The sequence below is a fragment of the Cornus florida genome, unplaced genomic scaffold (genome assembly GCF_030987335.1).
Source record: "Cornus florida cultivar Cherokee Brave unplaced genomic scaffold, ASM3098733v1 CherokeeBrave_3.0.0_Hap2_Chr09, whole genome shotgun sequence".
Lineage (NCBI taxonomy): Eukaryota > Viridiplantae > Streptophyta > Magnoliopsida > Cornales > Cornaceae > Cornus > Cornus florida.
In genome coordinates, this window is record NW_026775579.1 from 56,441,999 (window position 1) to 56,459,953 (window position 17,955).

At 34.8% G+C, this 17,955-nt stretch overlaps 2 protein-coding genes across 2 annotated transcripts; one reads left to right on the plus strand and one right to left on the minus strand.

Moving 5' to 3' along the window:
- Window positions 1-6,056: 6,056 nt before the first annotated feature.
- Window positions 6,057-8,403, plus strand: LOC132274020 (cyclin-D5-1-like). The gene is made up of 5 exons (XM_059775164.1): window positions 6,057-6,486; window positions 6,608-6,694; window positions 6,791-7,082; window positions 7,210-7,343; window positions 7,473-8,403. Exons 1-5 carry the CDS (start codon window positions 6,226-6,228, stop codon window positions 7,701-7,703), a joined length of 1,005 nt encoding a protein of 334 aa, XP_059631147.1. The 5' UTR covers window positions 6,057-6,225; the 3' UTR covers window positions 7,704-8,403.
- A 1,404-nt stretch (window positions 8,404-9,807) lies between these two features.
- Window positions 9,808-17,637, minus strand: LOC132274018 (calcium-transporting ATPase 1). The gene is made up of 7 exons (XM_059775163.1): window positions 16,943-17,637; window positions 15,290-15,344; window positions 13,267-15,209; window positions 12,490-12,648; window positions 11,381-11,552; window positions 10,944-11,242; window positions 9,808-10,429 (listed from the first exon to the last, which is right to left on the minus strand). Exons 1-7 carry the CDS (start codon window positions 17,117-17,119, stop codon window positions 10,181-10,183), a joined length of 3,054 nt encoding a protein of 1,017 aa, XP_059631146.1. The 5' UTR covers window positions 17,120-17,637; the 3' UTR covers window positions 9,808-10,180.
- Window positions 17,638-17,955: the final 318 nt, after the last annotated feature.

Genomic DNA, 17,955 nt, shown 5'->3' on the forward strand with positions numbered 1-17,955 from the left:
GTTTGAGAACGATGTTTTAGGCGTTTTATTTTTGGCCCGTGTTTCACTACTGTTATGGTTTCGAGCCATGAACAATTATCAAAATAAAAAAAAAATAATTTTTTTATGTTTTGATTTTGGACCACTGTTCATGAAATGTTTTAGCACCGAGTAAAATAAAATAAGGCCGTACCAAATATGCTTTTGTTGCTAAAATAGATACTGTAACAGCCCAAAAAAAAAAAAAAAAACACAGAAGAAACAAAATGCATGTTGAACGGGGCTGACTATTTTAAGAAATAAAGGGTAAAAAAAATTGGTTTTAAAGCTGCTACAGAAAGTGGGAAGAGCCTTGACCTCTTTGGCTTTCCTTGTTCATTTTCACCAAATATATATATATATATATCAATTCTTATAATTTTTATACTGCTCATAACATTTGAAAAAACCTAGGGTTGTCAACTTATCATAATCAGATCATGCTGATTAATGTAATGCACCCAAACCTATCAACAATGAAATAGGTTCAGAGGTAAGAATTCAAACTTGATTTATGTGATTATCAATAATTTAATACCAGTCATACTTCATTACCTTCCAAATTAAAGAATTGAAGATTCAAGTTGTGAGAGAATTATACAAGAGTTTCTTTTATATATATATATATAATTTTGTATAGCAATATGCCAATAATAATCGAAGTCTTCCCGCTCCTTCCCTTTAAATGCTATGCCAGCTTTCAGTTGTGCTGCAATGGCTTTGTATGTCTTTAATCTTTTTACTGCAATTGATATGCCTTTATTTTGGTACTCTCTCTATACATACTGCAAAAATTTAAGTGTGTGCCAGAAAAGTTGAATCTTCTGTGGATCAAAATATTTCATTCTTTCATTTCATTTCTTTCACTCTCTATAGTTTTTCCTTTTCCTTTTTAGTTTTATTTTATTCATTTTTTTTTTTTCTCTGTGAAAGCAAGAACTTCAATCTTTGCAAACAGATTTCAATTTTTTTTTTTTTTTTTTTTTTTCAAAAATTAAAGCAATTGATTTCAAATTTCTTGTTCTAATGAAACCGATTCATGCTGTTCGAAAATCCTTGAGATTCATGTAAAAATGAATTAGAGGAAGTTTACAATACTCCGGGATATTTATGTATGTGGTACCCCGGCTAATGGATAGTCATTATTTCTTTTCGAAAATTCCTCATTTCTCTATTATCAAGACAAATAGAGAGTTTTTATTAATGTCATACTTCGAGATATTTACTATGTGATACTTCAGCCAATGTATTTATCTTCGAAAATCCCCTATTTCTCTATTATCAAGACAAATAGAGAGTTTTTATGAATGTCATACTCCCAGATATTTACTATGTGACACCCCAACCAATGAACATTCATTATTTCTCTTCGGAACTCTCCCACTTCTCTATTATCAAGACAAATAGAGAATTTTTATGAATGTCCATTGGCTAAGGGTACCACATGTAAGTACTCCCGAGGATATTGTATACTTTCTCGAGTTTCAGATGCCTTGGTTTAATAACCCAACTACACAAAAATACCTTCTTTTTTTTTATGGTAGGAAATTTTCAGTCCTACATATGCTTATTGGACTTAAGCCCTTGATCTTTCCATTTTGAAGCCGAGAAAATACCAAATTGGCTATCGCCGTTGATGGTAATTGCACAAAAGTATTTGAGATATGTTTGGTGCATGGAATTAGAACTATAGAATTGGAATCGGTGAAATTGAAGAAAAACAATTTAAAAAATTGAATTAAAATGTTATCCGATTCCACCAATTTCAATTCTAATGCTCTAATTCTATGCAATCGAATACACCCTTAAAGTCCCTTAAATTCATTTATTTAGTGACATTTAAGTGTCATATGGAACCCCAAGATCCAATGCGAAGTCCCCTAAATTCATTTATTTGGTGACATTTAAGTGTGATATGTAGCCCCAAGATCCAACTGCCCAAGAACTAGTTAAAGTCCATAAATTCATTTAGTTGGTGACATTTAATTGTCATATGGAGCCCCAAGATCCAACTGGACATAGCTAGTTAAAGTCCCCCTTAATTCATTTATTTGGTGACATTTAAATGTCATATGGAGCCCCAACCAAACATTGCAGCTAACAAACACAGTAGTACTAGTAAATAAAAACAAGAGATCTTGTTTGACCCAACATTACTTATAAACACTTTTACAGACTGGCACTTTGCCATGTGATTGTGTAAGACTGAGATTTATACATTTCAAACCTACAACTACCTCTAAAATCTTACCTACTAATCCAAATTAACAGTATTATTGGTGTAACAACCACAATATACATATACATATACATATACATACACACACACACACACACACACACACACACATATATATATAATATAATAGTGTCATTAGTTGCATCACAAGTCTAGTCCTGTCCATTTAAATCCACAATGCAATAACTTTAAATTTAGGGATAGAGCCAGCTTAGGCTCAGAGGAGAAAATTTTCCTTGACCGTGCGACAAGCGCAAGGGTATTTTTCTCAGCTCAGAGGGGCATGTGCCCCCTGGATCAGACTGGCTGACTAAATTTTTTACATATTTATATACATAATTTATAAAATATTACTTTTTGCCCCTATAATTTATTTTTCTATAATTTTGTAAAATATTACTTTATGCACTCCTGAAATTAAATCCTAGCACCGTCCCTGATTACTAATGCATCAACTTTATATCAATAAAGGAATAACTGCATAAATATGTTAAATTCTCGATTTATTAGTGTTACAACGTTGCAACAAGAGGTGATATATTGCATGAGTCTTGCATTTTCATTGTAAATGTAATGTATGAGTGTTACATCATGGTTGCATATCTGATATAGTATGTCAGTAGTGTTGCACTATTAATTTAATAGTGAAGGCGGATAAGGAACAAGGGAGTATTCCAATCCACCTCTAAAGTCTAAACAAGTGTTTACTTGGACTAATAAAGAATATGTTGAATTTGTTTGATGAATTTGCACACTAACATTATCGTGATGTCAATTTCACTCACATCAAAATAGTTGAAAATGTCAGACTATTAAAAAATTTTATTAATAAGAAGAAAAAAAAAAGCATCTTTAAATTCAATTCTTCACAAACTTGCTCAAATAAAATCCCATGGATCTGCCGCATATGTTATTGTGATGTTGGTGGGCCCCACAAAATTATGCCGCTAAGATCTAGCCACGTGTCCAAAATAGAATCAGAATCTTACTTCAGAATTAAAAGTACCTTATAACATGCTTACATTAAAAATTGAACCAATTGAGCTATAGTTGTAATAAGTACATTATATAATTATGTTTTAATTAAGGTTTAAAAAAAGACATCAGATAAGACAGACCAAACATAAAATAACATTATCCATAGTCTTTTTCTGCTAACTAAAAGGGCAATAAACTAAGACCACCTTCATTAAACTAATGCGAACTGAACCAATTGACAAAGTTGATGACAAAAAAGGTTTGTGGGTTCATTCAAAGTACAACAAGAAAGGAGAAATAGAAGTGAGATGGAATTCTGATGAGCCAATAACGATAGTAGTACATAATATATTCATTCAGTCCAACTAAAAATAAAATAAAAAATTCACACATAGAATATAGAATGTGCACACACACACACACACTACAGTATGTAATACTTATTTAGTGGACAGTTAAGTTTGTTTTTGGATCTTGTGTCATTACGGTTTTCTTTAATTAGGAAGGCTACATCCAGAACTGTTTTGGCTACATCCACACACTATTTGCGCCATTCAGTAGGAAATTTCCACTTCCAACGCCCTGGAGGCAGTCAAATTCTCAAATATTGCTTATTCCAAAAAAATTAATGTGGGGAAATTCTTCTCTCCCGCCAAAATTCCATTTAGTACAATAAATTCCAATATCCAAGTTTGCCATTATGACCTAAATAGGTAGTGCATCTCTAGAAAAATTATAGATAATATTTTTAAAAAAAATAAAAAAAGGTAATTGTCTAGAATTTTTTTTTTTTTTCTTTTATAATCAAATTATGATCATCACCAATCGTGCTTGGTATTATAATAAAAGTCATACGGTATGAAATTAATTCTTTAATTTTTTCTTTTTATTACTAGAGAATTTAAATTATTGACGGCAATCAAGAGTGGACTGTCTCGCAAGCATGGTTCGCCGTATTATTCTATACGCGATGTATTGGTCGATACGTGATCATTTTTTAAATTTGATATGCGATTCGTGTCAACCAATTTATATTAATTTTATCTAAATTTATTACACCGCGACTATAATCTTGATCGTAACTGCGAACAGTATACACTAATTTTATCCAAACTTATTAAACCGCAACTATAACCTTGATAGGGACTGCAAACAATGCTCGCAAACATAGTGAAATCCGTCGCCAATTTTTAGACTCTTGTTAGTACGATTTGCGAGACATATCTCTTAGACTTGTCACTTCTTAATCAGGAATTATTGTGCATCTCCCCATTATGACCCCTTAACAACCTTGATCTTGAAATGTGTGTCACATAGTACCACACATAGCTCAGGACATTACATTAGATGTTTTTAATTGCACTTAGTATGATTTGCAAGACATATCTCTTAGACTTGTCACTTGTTAATCAGGAATTATTGTGCATCTCCCCATTATGCCCCCCTTAGCAACCTTGATCTTAAAATGTGTGTCATACAGTACCACACACAGCTCAGGACTTTGACTAGTATAGGGAAAATGGGGATGACTATAAATGCATTTCTAACCAAAAGTGGGTAACTATATAGACTTTGAGGTTTACAGTTAAAAAAAGAAAAGTTGTTATATCTATTAGGTCCATTCATATATTGTAAATGCTCCCCCTCAAAATTGCACCTTTATTAGAGTTTACTTGAATTTATAATAAATTATTTTCCCTATCAAAAATTATTTTCAAATTTATAAATAATTGTTTTGAATGAATTACAAAGAAATCCTAGTTTGATTTCATTAAGTTCTAAGTGAACAAATATATATATTAGATTTTTTTTATATATTGATAGAACTTGATACTCTTATAAAATAAAGATTAAGATCTATTCATAATTTTTCCAAGTCATTTTTGAATTGAAGTTTGGGTTAAAAGGTGAGCTTGAACATCATCTTTGGAACCATGCTTCAACAAGTTCAATGTATAGATGCCTCGATAATTTAGTGGGTTAGTGCCTCTGGTGAATTTTGGAGTGTCAAGCTTCGACTCTTTGCATCTACTAATCTAATTTCTAACACTTCTTACTTTATTAAAAAAAAATAAAAAATAAAACTCAATGTAAGATTTGATAATACATAAATGCATATACATTGGGGGAGTAATTTGAACATGATATCGACTTTTTTGTCATGATCATGTGTAAATAATCGTTTGAAAGAGAATTATGGGCAGTTAAAATTTCGAATAAAAAATTTATTTACAAATCTTACACAAATTAGTCAAGTTTTTATATTTTCTTTCTTTAGACTTCTTAAAAATTATTTGACCAAATTAAAATATTATTTAACAATTTCTAACAAAATCATTTTACGATTTGTTTGTAGCACCAAATCAATACCTTAAAATTGAAATTCATGACGAGAATCGGGATCCAAAACACAACAATTTAATATTTCGAACTGATTGAGAATGTGCCGAGTCAAAGGAAAGTTCATAACAACTGTCATGAGGTTGTGTGTGTGTGTGTGTGTGTGTGTAACACAGTTGGCATTTATGGGTTAATAAGGCAGAAACAAATCGTGCCCTGAAACGAGGCAGTTTCAGTCAAAGCTAAGTCCTCACACACTCATCACCTCTACACTTAACCCCACCCACCACCACCATTACTACAACCTCAACATCACCATTTACACACACACACTATTAATCAACCAAAGTGTTTATACACTTTTCATAACCGATAAAATAAACATATCAAATTAAACTGCATAGTATAGTACTACATGCTATATATACACACACACACTACACACAGTACAGTATTATTATTATTATTGTTAATTATCACATTTCCGCTAAATTTGGCGGCATTAAAACCGCTAACCTCATCTCTCTCCTCTGTTTCAAGTCATGACACTACACATCACTCTCTTTCTCTCTCTAAATCATGCGTTTAGCAGTTGATATATATCCTACATTTTCAGTTTAGAGAGAGAGAGACAGAGCATCACCCAATACATGGACGACTCTTCTCACTCCACCCTTTCTCTCTCTACCCTTCTCTGTCAAGAACCCGGAACACCCTGTTTGGCTGATCATCAACACACTTCCATCAGCTTAAACATGTGCCACTCTTCATCAGAAGAAGATGATGACGATGATGAATATCTACAAGTGTTGCTTCAGAGAGAGATCGGTTTCGGATTCAAAACCCACCAATTTTCACGAGATCACATGATTAAATGTGCTCGATTAGATGCTATCACATGGATTCTTAATGTTAGTCATCTATATTCAATTCAATTATCTTTAAAAACCATATCGTTTATAGCTTTAATTAGTTACATTTAATTCAATTCACACCCTTTTTTCTAATTTCGTTTGTTCTATCCAAATTCAGACCAGAGCATTGTTCAGATTCCGCTTCCAAACAGCTTACTTGTCTGTCACTTACTTTGATCAATTCCTTTCAAGAAGAGTCATTGATGTGAGTTCTTTCTCTCCATTGATTACCCTTTTCTTTTTTTTGGGTTATTATTATTATTTTAATTTTTTTTTTTTTTAAATATTTATATATGTGTAGAGTGAGAAATCTTGGGCTATTAGATTACTATCTGTGGCATGTCTTTCACTGGCGGCAAAGATGGAGGAATGCAGAGTTCCGGCATTGTCGGAGTTTCCGGTGGAGGATTACAGCTTTGAGAGCAGAGTGATTCAAAGAATGGAGCTTTTGGTGTTGAATACATTGGAATGGAAAATGGGATCAATCACTCCTTTTGCATATATACATTGCTTCATCACAAAGTTGTGCAAGGACTCATTACCAAAGAACATAGTGTCTAAAATTGTACAACTCATCTTGGCTTTAATGAGAGGTAAAAGTTAAAATTAAAATTCTTGATTTAATTCTTCTTAGGTGATCTTCAATTTTAATTGGTTTTTTTTTTTTTTTTGTATATATATATATATTAATTATATATTGATGTGTGATCTTATGATTAGATGTGAATTTAATGGATCATAGACCCTCTGTCATAGCTGGGGCTGCAACAATGGTGGCATTGGACCAAAAGTTAACAAGACAGACTTTGGAATGTCAGATCAATGCCTTGAGTCCAACTCCATTTCTTGAAATTGTGAGTCACTTTTATATTTATGTCTGTATTATTATTTTATGTACATTTTACATAAAGATTGAAATTGGTGATGAATTGTCATAGGTTTTGGCATGGACTTATTGGTGGCTTTTTTTTTTTTTTTAATAGGAGGATGTGTTTTATTGCTACAATCGAATGTTGGAATTGGATTCGGAGGAAATTAAAGTAGTTAAGCGTGTATTGTCTCCGGAGATGTCGTCTATCCAATTGGGAGGGAATGATGTCTTTGAAAATTCTTCGATTAGTTGTGATGTTAGCGCGAAAAGAAAGAGCGTTGCGTTCGAGTTCGACGATTGTCATCAAAATTGTGTCGTACCTGAAGAGAAGCGACAACGATAATTGTTAAAGATTATATTGATCTAACAAGTGTTTTGATTTTTCATCATTTCTTGGATATGATTTGGAGTTGATTGAGTGTTTCATCAAGAAGAAGGAAAAGGAAGAGGAAAGAGGAAAGAGGAAGAGAAGAGAAAAGAAAAATGAAAAGCAAGGGCTTGTGGGTTATATAAGAAAGCCAATTGGGTGAAGTACAAAGCCACAAGGTGTGGAAAAAAAGCCCTAAAGTTGGAACTTGAAAGCTGAGCATGTACTAGAGTCATTCTTAGGTTTTTTTTTTTTTTTTTTTTTTTTTTTTTTTTTTATATATATATCTTTGTTTTGTATCTCTTTTGGGTTTTTATTTATTTTTATTTTTTTTTATAATATCTCTTGCAACCCTAACTTTTGATGGGTGTGCTTGGGATGCTTTTTCTAGTGTCTTTGAAAAGGGCAAAGGCAACGAGGAGTGAGGAAGAGGAAGTGAGGAGGGAGGAGGTGTTTGGGTGATTTGATGCATCTATGTTGTATGTTGGCCAATGAAAAAGGGTTTGTAAAGCTGAATTTGCTTGGATTTGTTTGAATGTTTGGGGGATGCCTTTTGAGGTGGGGTCCACTGCTGTGCTCTTTTTTGATGTGAAGCTTTCTTGGCCTTGTGTTGAGGGGTCATGAAAACCAAGACCATTGTTTATGGGAATTGAAAGGAATTTCTATGTTGATTTTATTTGATGTAATACTTACTGATCTTTTTGCACTGGTTTTACAATTTTCACTGCTGGGGGACTAAAACTGAAATAATATATAAGGTATTAAAAACTTTATCTTCTTCGCCAGCATCAGAAGATTCTGGCTATTTTCTACTTACTGGTACAAAATATCTAGAGTAATTTTTTTTCTTTCTTTTAATGCATAGACTGGACTCTATTTAGGTTTTCAAGATCAGCAATATCTTAGATGACCTAAACAAAGAGCAAATAAATTGGATTCAATCCAACATTTCTATTAAAAAAAAAAAATTAGGTTTTCTAACAAAAACACAAATATAGTTAATTAACAATGATGAAATACAAGAATTATCAACTTGAGATTGAGATTGAGATTGAGATTGGTTTGACTATTTTCAAAACCATTTTACTACTTCCAAGTGCTTTTGTTGGACAATTACATCTTGGAAAATTAATTTTTGTTCTAATGAGTTCTAAGTGCAAGAAAAGGGGAGATCGCTTTTATCCTTGAAACTATCAATCTTGGTTTAAATACTTACATGCCATAAAAAGAAAAAGTAAATTTTGGTTCCAATCCAATATTATGGGCAAAGAACATTGCTGTATGGTCAAAAGTGGCAACAAAATACTTGGTACTACGTAGGGCTTTGAGCATTCTCACCACCTGCCAGCTCTTTTGGCAAGAACATTGATGTCTTCAATATGCCAAGTAGTAATCGTACTTTATTCACCTATTCTCTCTCTCTCTCTCTATATATATATGTGTGTGTGTGTGTGTGTGTGTGTGTGTGTGTGTTACTCTTGCCAGGCACAATGCTCTTGTTAAAAGATGCCTTCGGCACGAATGAACCCTACCACGACAACTTATTAGTGTTCAAAAAGGACTGGGTAGGGAGCTTTGATGGCTATCAACTGCTATCAGAAAAACACGTGAAATTTTTATATCATCTCAACCAATTATCATTGGAAACATGAGCAAAAGGCCGAATAACTGGCTTTATTCGGCCTTTTGCTTATGTGTCCAATGGTGATTGGCTCCCGATCTGTAGGAACTTTAAAATGGAATTGGGAACCAATTCAAGAACGCGAAGTACGTGTGAAGGTCGAGGGTTCGAGTCCCCAGAGCATGTAGGCTTGTGGGTTTCCCGCCAAGATAATAAAAATAAATTTCACATCTAAAAAAACCGAAAGGATATATTCTTAAATTCCCATTGGCTAGTTAAAAAGGAGAGGCCACTAGCTTTGATGGCTAGAACATGTCTACACACATATACACCATGTCATGGTGTGTCAAGGTACCCGAGTCTCAAGACCACTTTTTCAACCTCTGATACTAGTTGGAGGTTAAAGTAGAAATTAGATCATTTTGATCATATCCATCAATTCATAACTATAGAAAAAAATAATAATAATAAAAACTTAATGAACAATCAACAAAAAAATACAACCTAATTTTGTAGATTTAGGGAGCAACCCCAATAGGGAATCATTCATTCTCTAACAAACATAACTGGTTTAGAATAATGATTACCTAAAATTCTGTTAGGATGAATCAGAAAGAGTTTCAAGATCGAAGTTGAAAACTTGCTTACAAAAATAACAACAATTCACGTTTTTCGGTAGCATAGGTGAATATCTTTGGTCTTGAAATTTAACTGTATGCAAAATGCTATCTTCGCATGCTGCTACTGTGAAACATGGGGAGGAAGATACCTTCTTGAATATAAAAGCTTGGATGAATGAGTCAGAAAGTACCCACTTGCTTTCTCCTGAGTTTCATTTCGATCCCACAGGGATCATCTTTATGGCAGCAGCTATTGGCATGCCAAGAAACCCGATTGAAACACTCACGAACCAGTGCTGCCAGGTGAGAGGAATAGTGTTTGCAAACGTACCGAGGAATTCAATGATAATGATTTGGAAGAAGACGGTGCAAGCGAGTACGATAACAAACACGTAATTTTTCAGTATGCCTTTGAAGACGTTTATCTTTTCCATCTCTCTGGAGCTGATCTCATTGAAAACCTGCACAGAAAGAAAAAAAAAAAGGCATTGTGTTCTAAGTGGGCATGTATTTATCAACTTTAGGATTGGAAATTTATAACTTGAAATGATCCTTTGTGATTCAGACTTGCCAAGACGTGCATGCAGAGGTTTCACGTCAGCCAATCTTAAGATTTAAGAGCAATTAGATGCGTCCATGCATAAGAAGTTCCATTTTCCACATTTTAGCTCCAATAACAATAAAGCTGCCTATCATTTCTACCTAAACAACCATCATTGATAACTTGCATTTGGCTTAATTTATTAAGGGGACACTACTATCAGAAGAAGAATTAATCAATTAGAGTTGAGGGCTTTTTTCATGCTATTATCAAATAATGTTACTCGATGTGAGATTAATGAAGTCTGAATATTCAGAACAACGATGGAAAATGATTTCCCAAACTATTTAGTACTAGAGTAATAACAGAATAACTTCATTTTCTACCAAAACATCAAAAGTAATCTGTCTCGACTCATAATATCTACCAGTTACCTGACAAAAGACGAAAGAGTTAAAAATAAGTGTGTTGAGAATCAAATCAGAGTCCGAGCTATCCAGATGAAAGACTGATTTTCCTTGCGTCTGAAGATACCAGATTATAATAAATTGATAAAGCGATTGCCCCATGATATTCCTCCACATAACATTACTGATGAAGTTCCCTTTCCTTCCAACGGGTGGTCGATTCATTAGGTCATCATTAGGAGGTTCAGTGGCAAGTGCAAGTGCGCCCAGTGTATCCATGATCATGTTGACCCATAGAAGCTGAACTGCAGTGAGGGGAGCACTTCCTAGAGCACATAGCAACCACCAGAAACGTAAGAAAAGAATAAAGCTAATGTCACGTTAGGATTATGGTATGTAAGGGAACAATATGCCAAAAAGAAATGTATCTGATAAGGAGGGCAATACAGACAGTGTATGCTTACCTGTCAAACAGGCAGAAGAAAAATTGACAATTAGGGCAACCACATTGACTGTCAGCTGAAACTGAACAAACTTTTGAATGTTTATGTAAACAGAGCGTCCCCATTTGGCCACAGTTACAATGGTGGAGAAATTATCGTCTAAAATTATGACATCAGCACTCTCTTTAGCCACCTGAAATTCAAGAACAAGAACAACTATAATCAATATTTAGGGTTGCTAACATAATTAAAGCAATCTTCAAAAGTGATGAAACATGTGATGTCAAAAATTCCTGAAAAAATTGGGTTTCTATTTCAGAATTGTATACTTTGTTTAGAAAAGCTCTGTTCAGGATAGAGACCTAGGCTATGATTTGTGATAAAGTTAGTGAATCGAGAGTAGTAGTCCTTAAGAAGCTCAAGAGAATATACGAGTAATTGAGTGATTTTATAATTACAATTTGATTTTCTGCGAGTAGATTTTGATATTCTCACCTCCATGGACCAGGCATCTTTCTGAAACACATAAATATTGTGTTTGTTTTGCTTGTTTGTGTGACTTCTTTTGATTATTCAAAATGATTGCAAGATTGTGAAGGTTGTATGTGGTACATTTTGTCTACGAACAACAACGTGATATCAAAACTTTGATAGTTAGTTTCAGATTTAATATCGCATATCGTAACTACGAAATACAAGATTGAAAGTTCAATTGGAAAAACAATCTCCCCCATTGGCAGCAAAGAATGCAAGATCTCATGATAGAACTAGGATTATGCAAGGCACCGTAAATAGATTTTTCAGTATCTAGAAGATACAGTTGATTTTAGTATTGTGTTTGATCCGGATGAAGCTTCAGAAGAAGTAATGGGATATATAGACTCTAATTATGATAAAGACCTTGACACAGGTAAGTCCACTAGGGGGAGTTTAAGTTTGCAAGTGGATAGATATATTAGAGATCTGTCCTCCAACTGCAATTGCATTTTCTATAATAGAAGCTGAGTATATTGCTAAGGTGAAGACAACAAAGTAGGCTTTGTGGGTCAAGGACTGGTTATAGAGTTTGGATACAACTATAATAAGACTTTTCCGGAAACAAGAATAGAGTAGCAGGAGTTATATATCACCTCAGTTCCAGCAATGCCCATCGCAAGCCCAATATCTGCTTCATGAAGTGCTGGAGCATCATTTGTACCGTCTCCAGTCACTGCAACAACTTCTTCAAGTGTGGTTCTTAAGTGTTTCACAAGGGTATGCTTATCCATTGGTGAAGACCTAGCCATTACCTGGACATGAAGAAATTCAGATAATTGCCATAAAACAAATTTCTATTCATTACATGGTATACCGCAGATGCTACTGGAACCAACTTTACATTAATGAATTTCAAAAGTATAGACTATTAAGACATGTTCAATAAATTGCAGTGTGGTTGTAGTGGTATGTGCTCTCATTTTTATTAATCCATACGGAAATTACTATTGTTTAGTTTTCCAAGCAAAAAATGTTGGCAACTTTATCTAATATGGCCCATTAAGATTCACAATTGTAATGATTGCCAACCAGAAAATCAGGGTGGTTGAACAGATCTTCTGGAACTTTTCATTGCAGAAGTTTTTTTTTTTTTTTTTTTTTTGGGGGTGGGGGGGATAACGAAGGTGGGAAAAGGGTGCAACTTCCTAGATGGAACAATTTCAAGGTTCAAAAAAAGCAGGCAGTACATGCTTTTTCCAAGAATCTCTTCTACTGTAAAGTCCAAGTAAATGTACATTTTACTAGTCCCACTCCCATGATTAATCATGGTGAACACTTCAAGTGCTGTCATTAAACCATCTCTCTTTAAATTTGGTTCTAAGAACACCATCAATGCCGCCAACACAACACTATTAGAAATGTAAAAGCACCTGAATTTTGGGAATGAGTGCATTCATTTCCTCCTCACTCTTCTCCCGAAATTCTGGGCCTTCAATGGCTATACCATTATCAGTCAGAATCCCACATTCCCTGGCAATTGCCTTTGCGGTGTTAATGTTGTCTCCTGTAACCATCCGCACAGTAATACCAGCTAACCTACAAATTGCAACAGATTCCTTGACACCAGGACGAACTGGATCTTTAATACCCACAATTCCGATACAAGTATATCCCTCAAAGGGTATAGGATTTTCAGCAGAGAATTCACTTCCCAATTCTATATAAGCAAGGCAAAGAGTTCGTAGTGCTTCGTTAGCTAATTGTTCAATTGTATCTTTCAGATGATTCATAGATGCTTTATCAAGGGGAACAACGTCACCATTCGAGTCTATGACTTTGTCACATGCAGCCAAAATTATTTCAGAAGCACCTTTACAATGGGCCCGGAACCCTCCTTCAGGAAGCTCTATAATAACCCCCATCCGTTTCTTCACAGAATTGAATGGCTCAACTTTCACAATTTTTGATTCTTGTCGTTCTGCATTGAAATCTCCACCAAGCAACAACCCAAATTCCAAAAGTGCTGTTTCAGTGGGTGTTCCCAGGATCTCAATTTTGTTGTCTTGATTCTTAACCACTTCTCCCCCAGTGTTGTTAAATATGGATTGGAGTAGCATTTTCCTGACAGAATCAGAAATCCCAGAGCAGACACTAGAAATCTCAGTAGAGCTACTCAAGTCCTTGATTTTCCCACCAATGTATGCTTTTACAACGGTCATATGGTTAGTAGTTAGTGTCCCAGTCTTATCACTACATATACTTGTGGCAGATCCCATGGTCTCACAAGCAGCCAGATGGCGGACAAGTGCCTTATCATTCATCATCTTCTTCATGGCAAAAGCAAGACTCAATGTGACAGCTAAAGGCAGCCCCTCAGGGACCGCAACCACAACTATTGTAACAGCCACAGCAAAGTATTCCAACATTTCGAGGGCTTCATCCCCAGACCAGCTCCAATGAGACCCTTCTTGTAGTTTGCGGCTGAATAATCCTTGCACCATAACAGCAAAAGTAACAACAGCAAAAAACAGGCCTATTTTCCCAATGATGGTCGCCACTCCATTCAGTTTGACCTGCAATGGGGTCTCATCATCTCCTCCTTCACTAAGAGTAGCCAATAATTTACCCCATTGGGTTCTCATCCCAACAGTAGTAACAAGCATTTTGCATGATCCATCCTGAACTTTAGTTCCAGAAAGGAGAAAAGGATTATCAGCATTCACTTTAACTGGCTCACTCTCTCCTGTTAAACTAGATTCATTTATCAATGTAGAATATCCCAAAACAAAGAGTCCATCAGTAGGGACCTGATCTCCAGTAGCTAGATGAACTATATCACCAGGAAGTAGATCATATATTGAAATCTTTTGTCTGTAACTATTTCTAGTAACCTGAACTGTAATCTTCTTCTTTTCTCTATCTAAATCCTTAAACTGCAAAGACTGTTTATAATCGCTAGTCGCAGTGACAAATACAACCAACAAGATGCTTGCCACGATTCCAAGTCCGTCGTGGGCACCTTTTGGCCATCCTTCCGTTGTTATGCCAACAATCAGAGACACAAAGGCACAAACAGCAAGTATCATAAGGGTCATATCTTGACAGGCTTCCCATACAAAAACCCAGAAACCTTTAGCCTGTTTTTCAGTAAATTTATTAATTCCATAAATTTCTTTTCTTCGACTCAGAGAGTCTTCAGAAGTAGATATCCCATTGGTGATTGATGTCGAGAGCTTGTCTACAATACCCTCAACCCCACCATGACCTTTCAGCTTCTTCACATTATGGCCTTCAACAATGGATCCCAACTCATCAGCACAGATTTGAAAACCTGCAGCTTTTACTTCATCGGGTAAAGTGTAACTACTTATACCTGGATGTAAAAAGAAGGAGATCAATATAAGAAAGGATACCGCCAATTTTGAGTTTTGAGTATATTGTAGACTTCCATACCTTGGATAAATTGAACTGCGGCTTGTGAGACCAATACTGCAATTCTTAGCTTCTCCTACAATATTTAATCAACAAATTTGAAAAACAATCAGACAAGAGGGTCTGAAATGAAAAATAAAAAATTATCAAGTCTAACGAAAATATCTTTTTCACACTGAAAGTTGTCCCTTGAAGGCAACTATTGATAATGTATGATGGTGTTTCACCATTACTTTACATGATATGCTAATTATCCACCGTAACAAAAACATTAACATATGCAGCAAAACCAGGTCGCTGGACTGCAGTCTAGAACGGAACTGTTGAGATTTATAAAATTATTTATTTTTTACAAGTTGTTTCAAAACAATGCAACAAAATTTTAGCAATTTTAAAGTTGTTTTTAAAATCAGATTAGTGGTATTCAAAATTCTTTTCAAAATGGTGCATACATGGTCCCCGCCAAGACTAATTGTCCAAGCATTTTAGTAGCATGCACAAAAATGTTCATATAAATTCACCAATTGTCAACCTGAAACTTAAAAGATCAAACATCCATTACACTGCAATAACTTACATCACAAATGCATGAGAAAATTTCATTCAAAAGAAAAGGAAAAAATAAAACACTGCAAGTGACTTCAAAACTGTAAGGTATATCTATGTGGGTAGGAAATTTCATTTCCTAAAAACTGTGTCATTTAGGCAACCGGATCTACTAATCCACAAAAAAACTACAATCATATTTTATGACTTGCAGCATGGCCACTAAATGATAGTAATTGTATTGTTCAACAGACTATAAAACTGTCCATGTTCGTTCCAACACATATCCCAGCTTTCCTCCTGAGTGCTAGCTAACAGAATCTGCAGTTGATTAACCAATTGCTCGCGCTTTTGAACCTTTAAGGCTCAGTTAAAGCATTAGGTTCCGATCACCTTAACTTTTTAGTCATCTATCCCTGTAATTTAAATCTTCTGGTATTTACACTCACCTGTAATAATAAATATTCTCTAAATGTTCATAGCTTGGAGATTTAAAAGCTAAAACCTAGTGTGAATTTAATCATTCACAAACAGGTAAGAAAATGAATGAGGCTTAATGGTTCTGTAAGAACAAAGCAGAATTAAAAAAACTGAACTAATTATTTTGGTCATTTTCAGTAACCATCTTAAATTATTTTATTTCTATTGACAGCAAAGGGGAATCGTAAAACAAAAACTCCCTGTTTGGTCATCCGGAAAATGGTAAATAATAAATAAACAAATAAATCTCAGATTTTAGCTCCCAAAAATTGATGGTACAGGAAATATTAGGGAGGAAAATCGTAAAACAGAAACACACTGTTTGGTCATCCAGAAAATTGGGGAAAAAAAACGAAAATAGGACTTTCAACGCTCTGTTATTTTTTGTTTGGTTTCCAACTTTCCACAGAGAGAACAAAAAAATTTGAATCGAACTAAAGCCAAAAGTTGTATAAATCGAGTAGAGAAGAGTTTTCGTCTTCTAATTCTTTCAATTTTCTGGAGTGCTCACTCGAAAGTAATAAATATGGATTAGATTAACGTTACAGTTCCTTTCTGATTTCCAGACTTTCTCAGCAACCAAACAGAAAAACAAAAAAGAAGACAAAAGTAAATAGGGAAAAAAAAAAAACTTTGACAGATTGAGACCTGATTGGATCGTTGAATATTCCGAGCTTCAACTCGCTTGGGGACATTAGCAGTGAATCGAAACCTCCGCTTAGGATTCTTGACAAGCCAACAGGCCTTCCTCCATCTCTGAAGCGCCTCCTCCGACGAGTTCTTGGGCTTCACTTCCCCAAAGTTTTCATTCAAATAGCTCTCCATATCTGCTCCTCCTGTCCTCAATCTTCAGTACGATTCAAAACCCTAACCTCACCTTTTATACGAACAACAACAGTATGCACACAAACACACACACATATATGTATATATCTGTATTGATAGTAGTAAGATAGATAACTTGTGTTCTTCCAAGAAAAATAAAGATAGATTTGTGTATAGATCGAAGACTGTCGAGAATCAAATTCGAACACGCTAATGGTGTGAGTGATCGACCAGTTTGTTGCTTTATTCTGTTGTTGTGCTTTGTACGAACTTCAGAAGCTTTCAGAAAAGCAGAGTGTGAAGACTGTATCAGGCTAAAGTAGTCTCGTAGCTTCTTGGTGCAACTCTCTTTTCTCTCTACATCGATATGAACTTTATTTGAAACGCAATAGAGAAGGAAGAGAGTGGAAGGAGATCTTGCTTAGAGAGAGAGAGAGAGAGAGAGAGAGAGAGATTGGTTAGAGAGAGAGAAAGGGATTGGTGAACGGTCAAACTGTAATTTTACGTGGACAAATGGGATAGTGAAGTCAATTGGGCTTTTGTAGACTGGTGTCCTAAAACTGATATTCGGTCCAGCTTGGATGAGACCACAGCCACAAAGGTCTCTGTTTGGTAGGATGGCAACGGCGGGGTAGGGCGGGATTCCATTCCCCATTCCCGCTTCCATCACCGCTTAAAATTTTGTCAAAATTTTCATAGCCGCCGCCGTTCCAGACACCTTATTTCCGTTCCCGCCCCGTCCTGACCTCATAATTTTTTTATTAAAAAAACATATATATATTTTTTATTTTCATATATATAATAAATCTAATTTAGTAATAAATTATTATATGTAA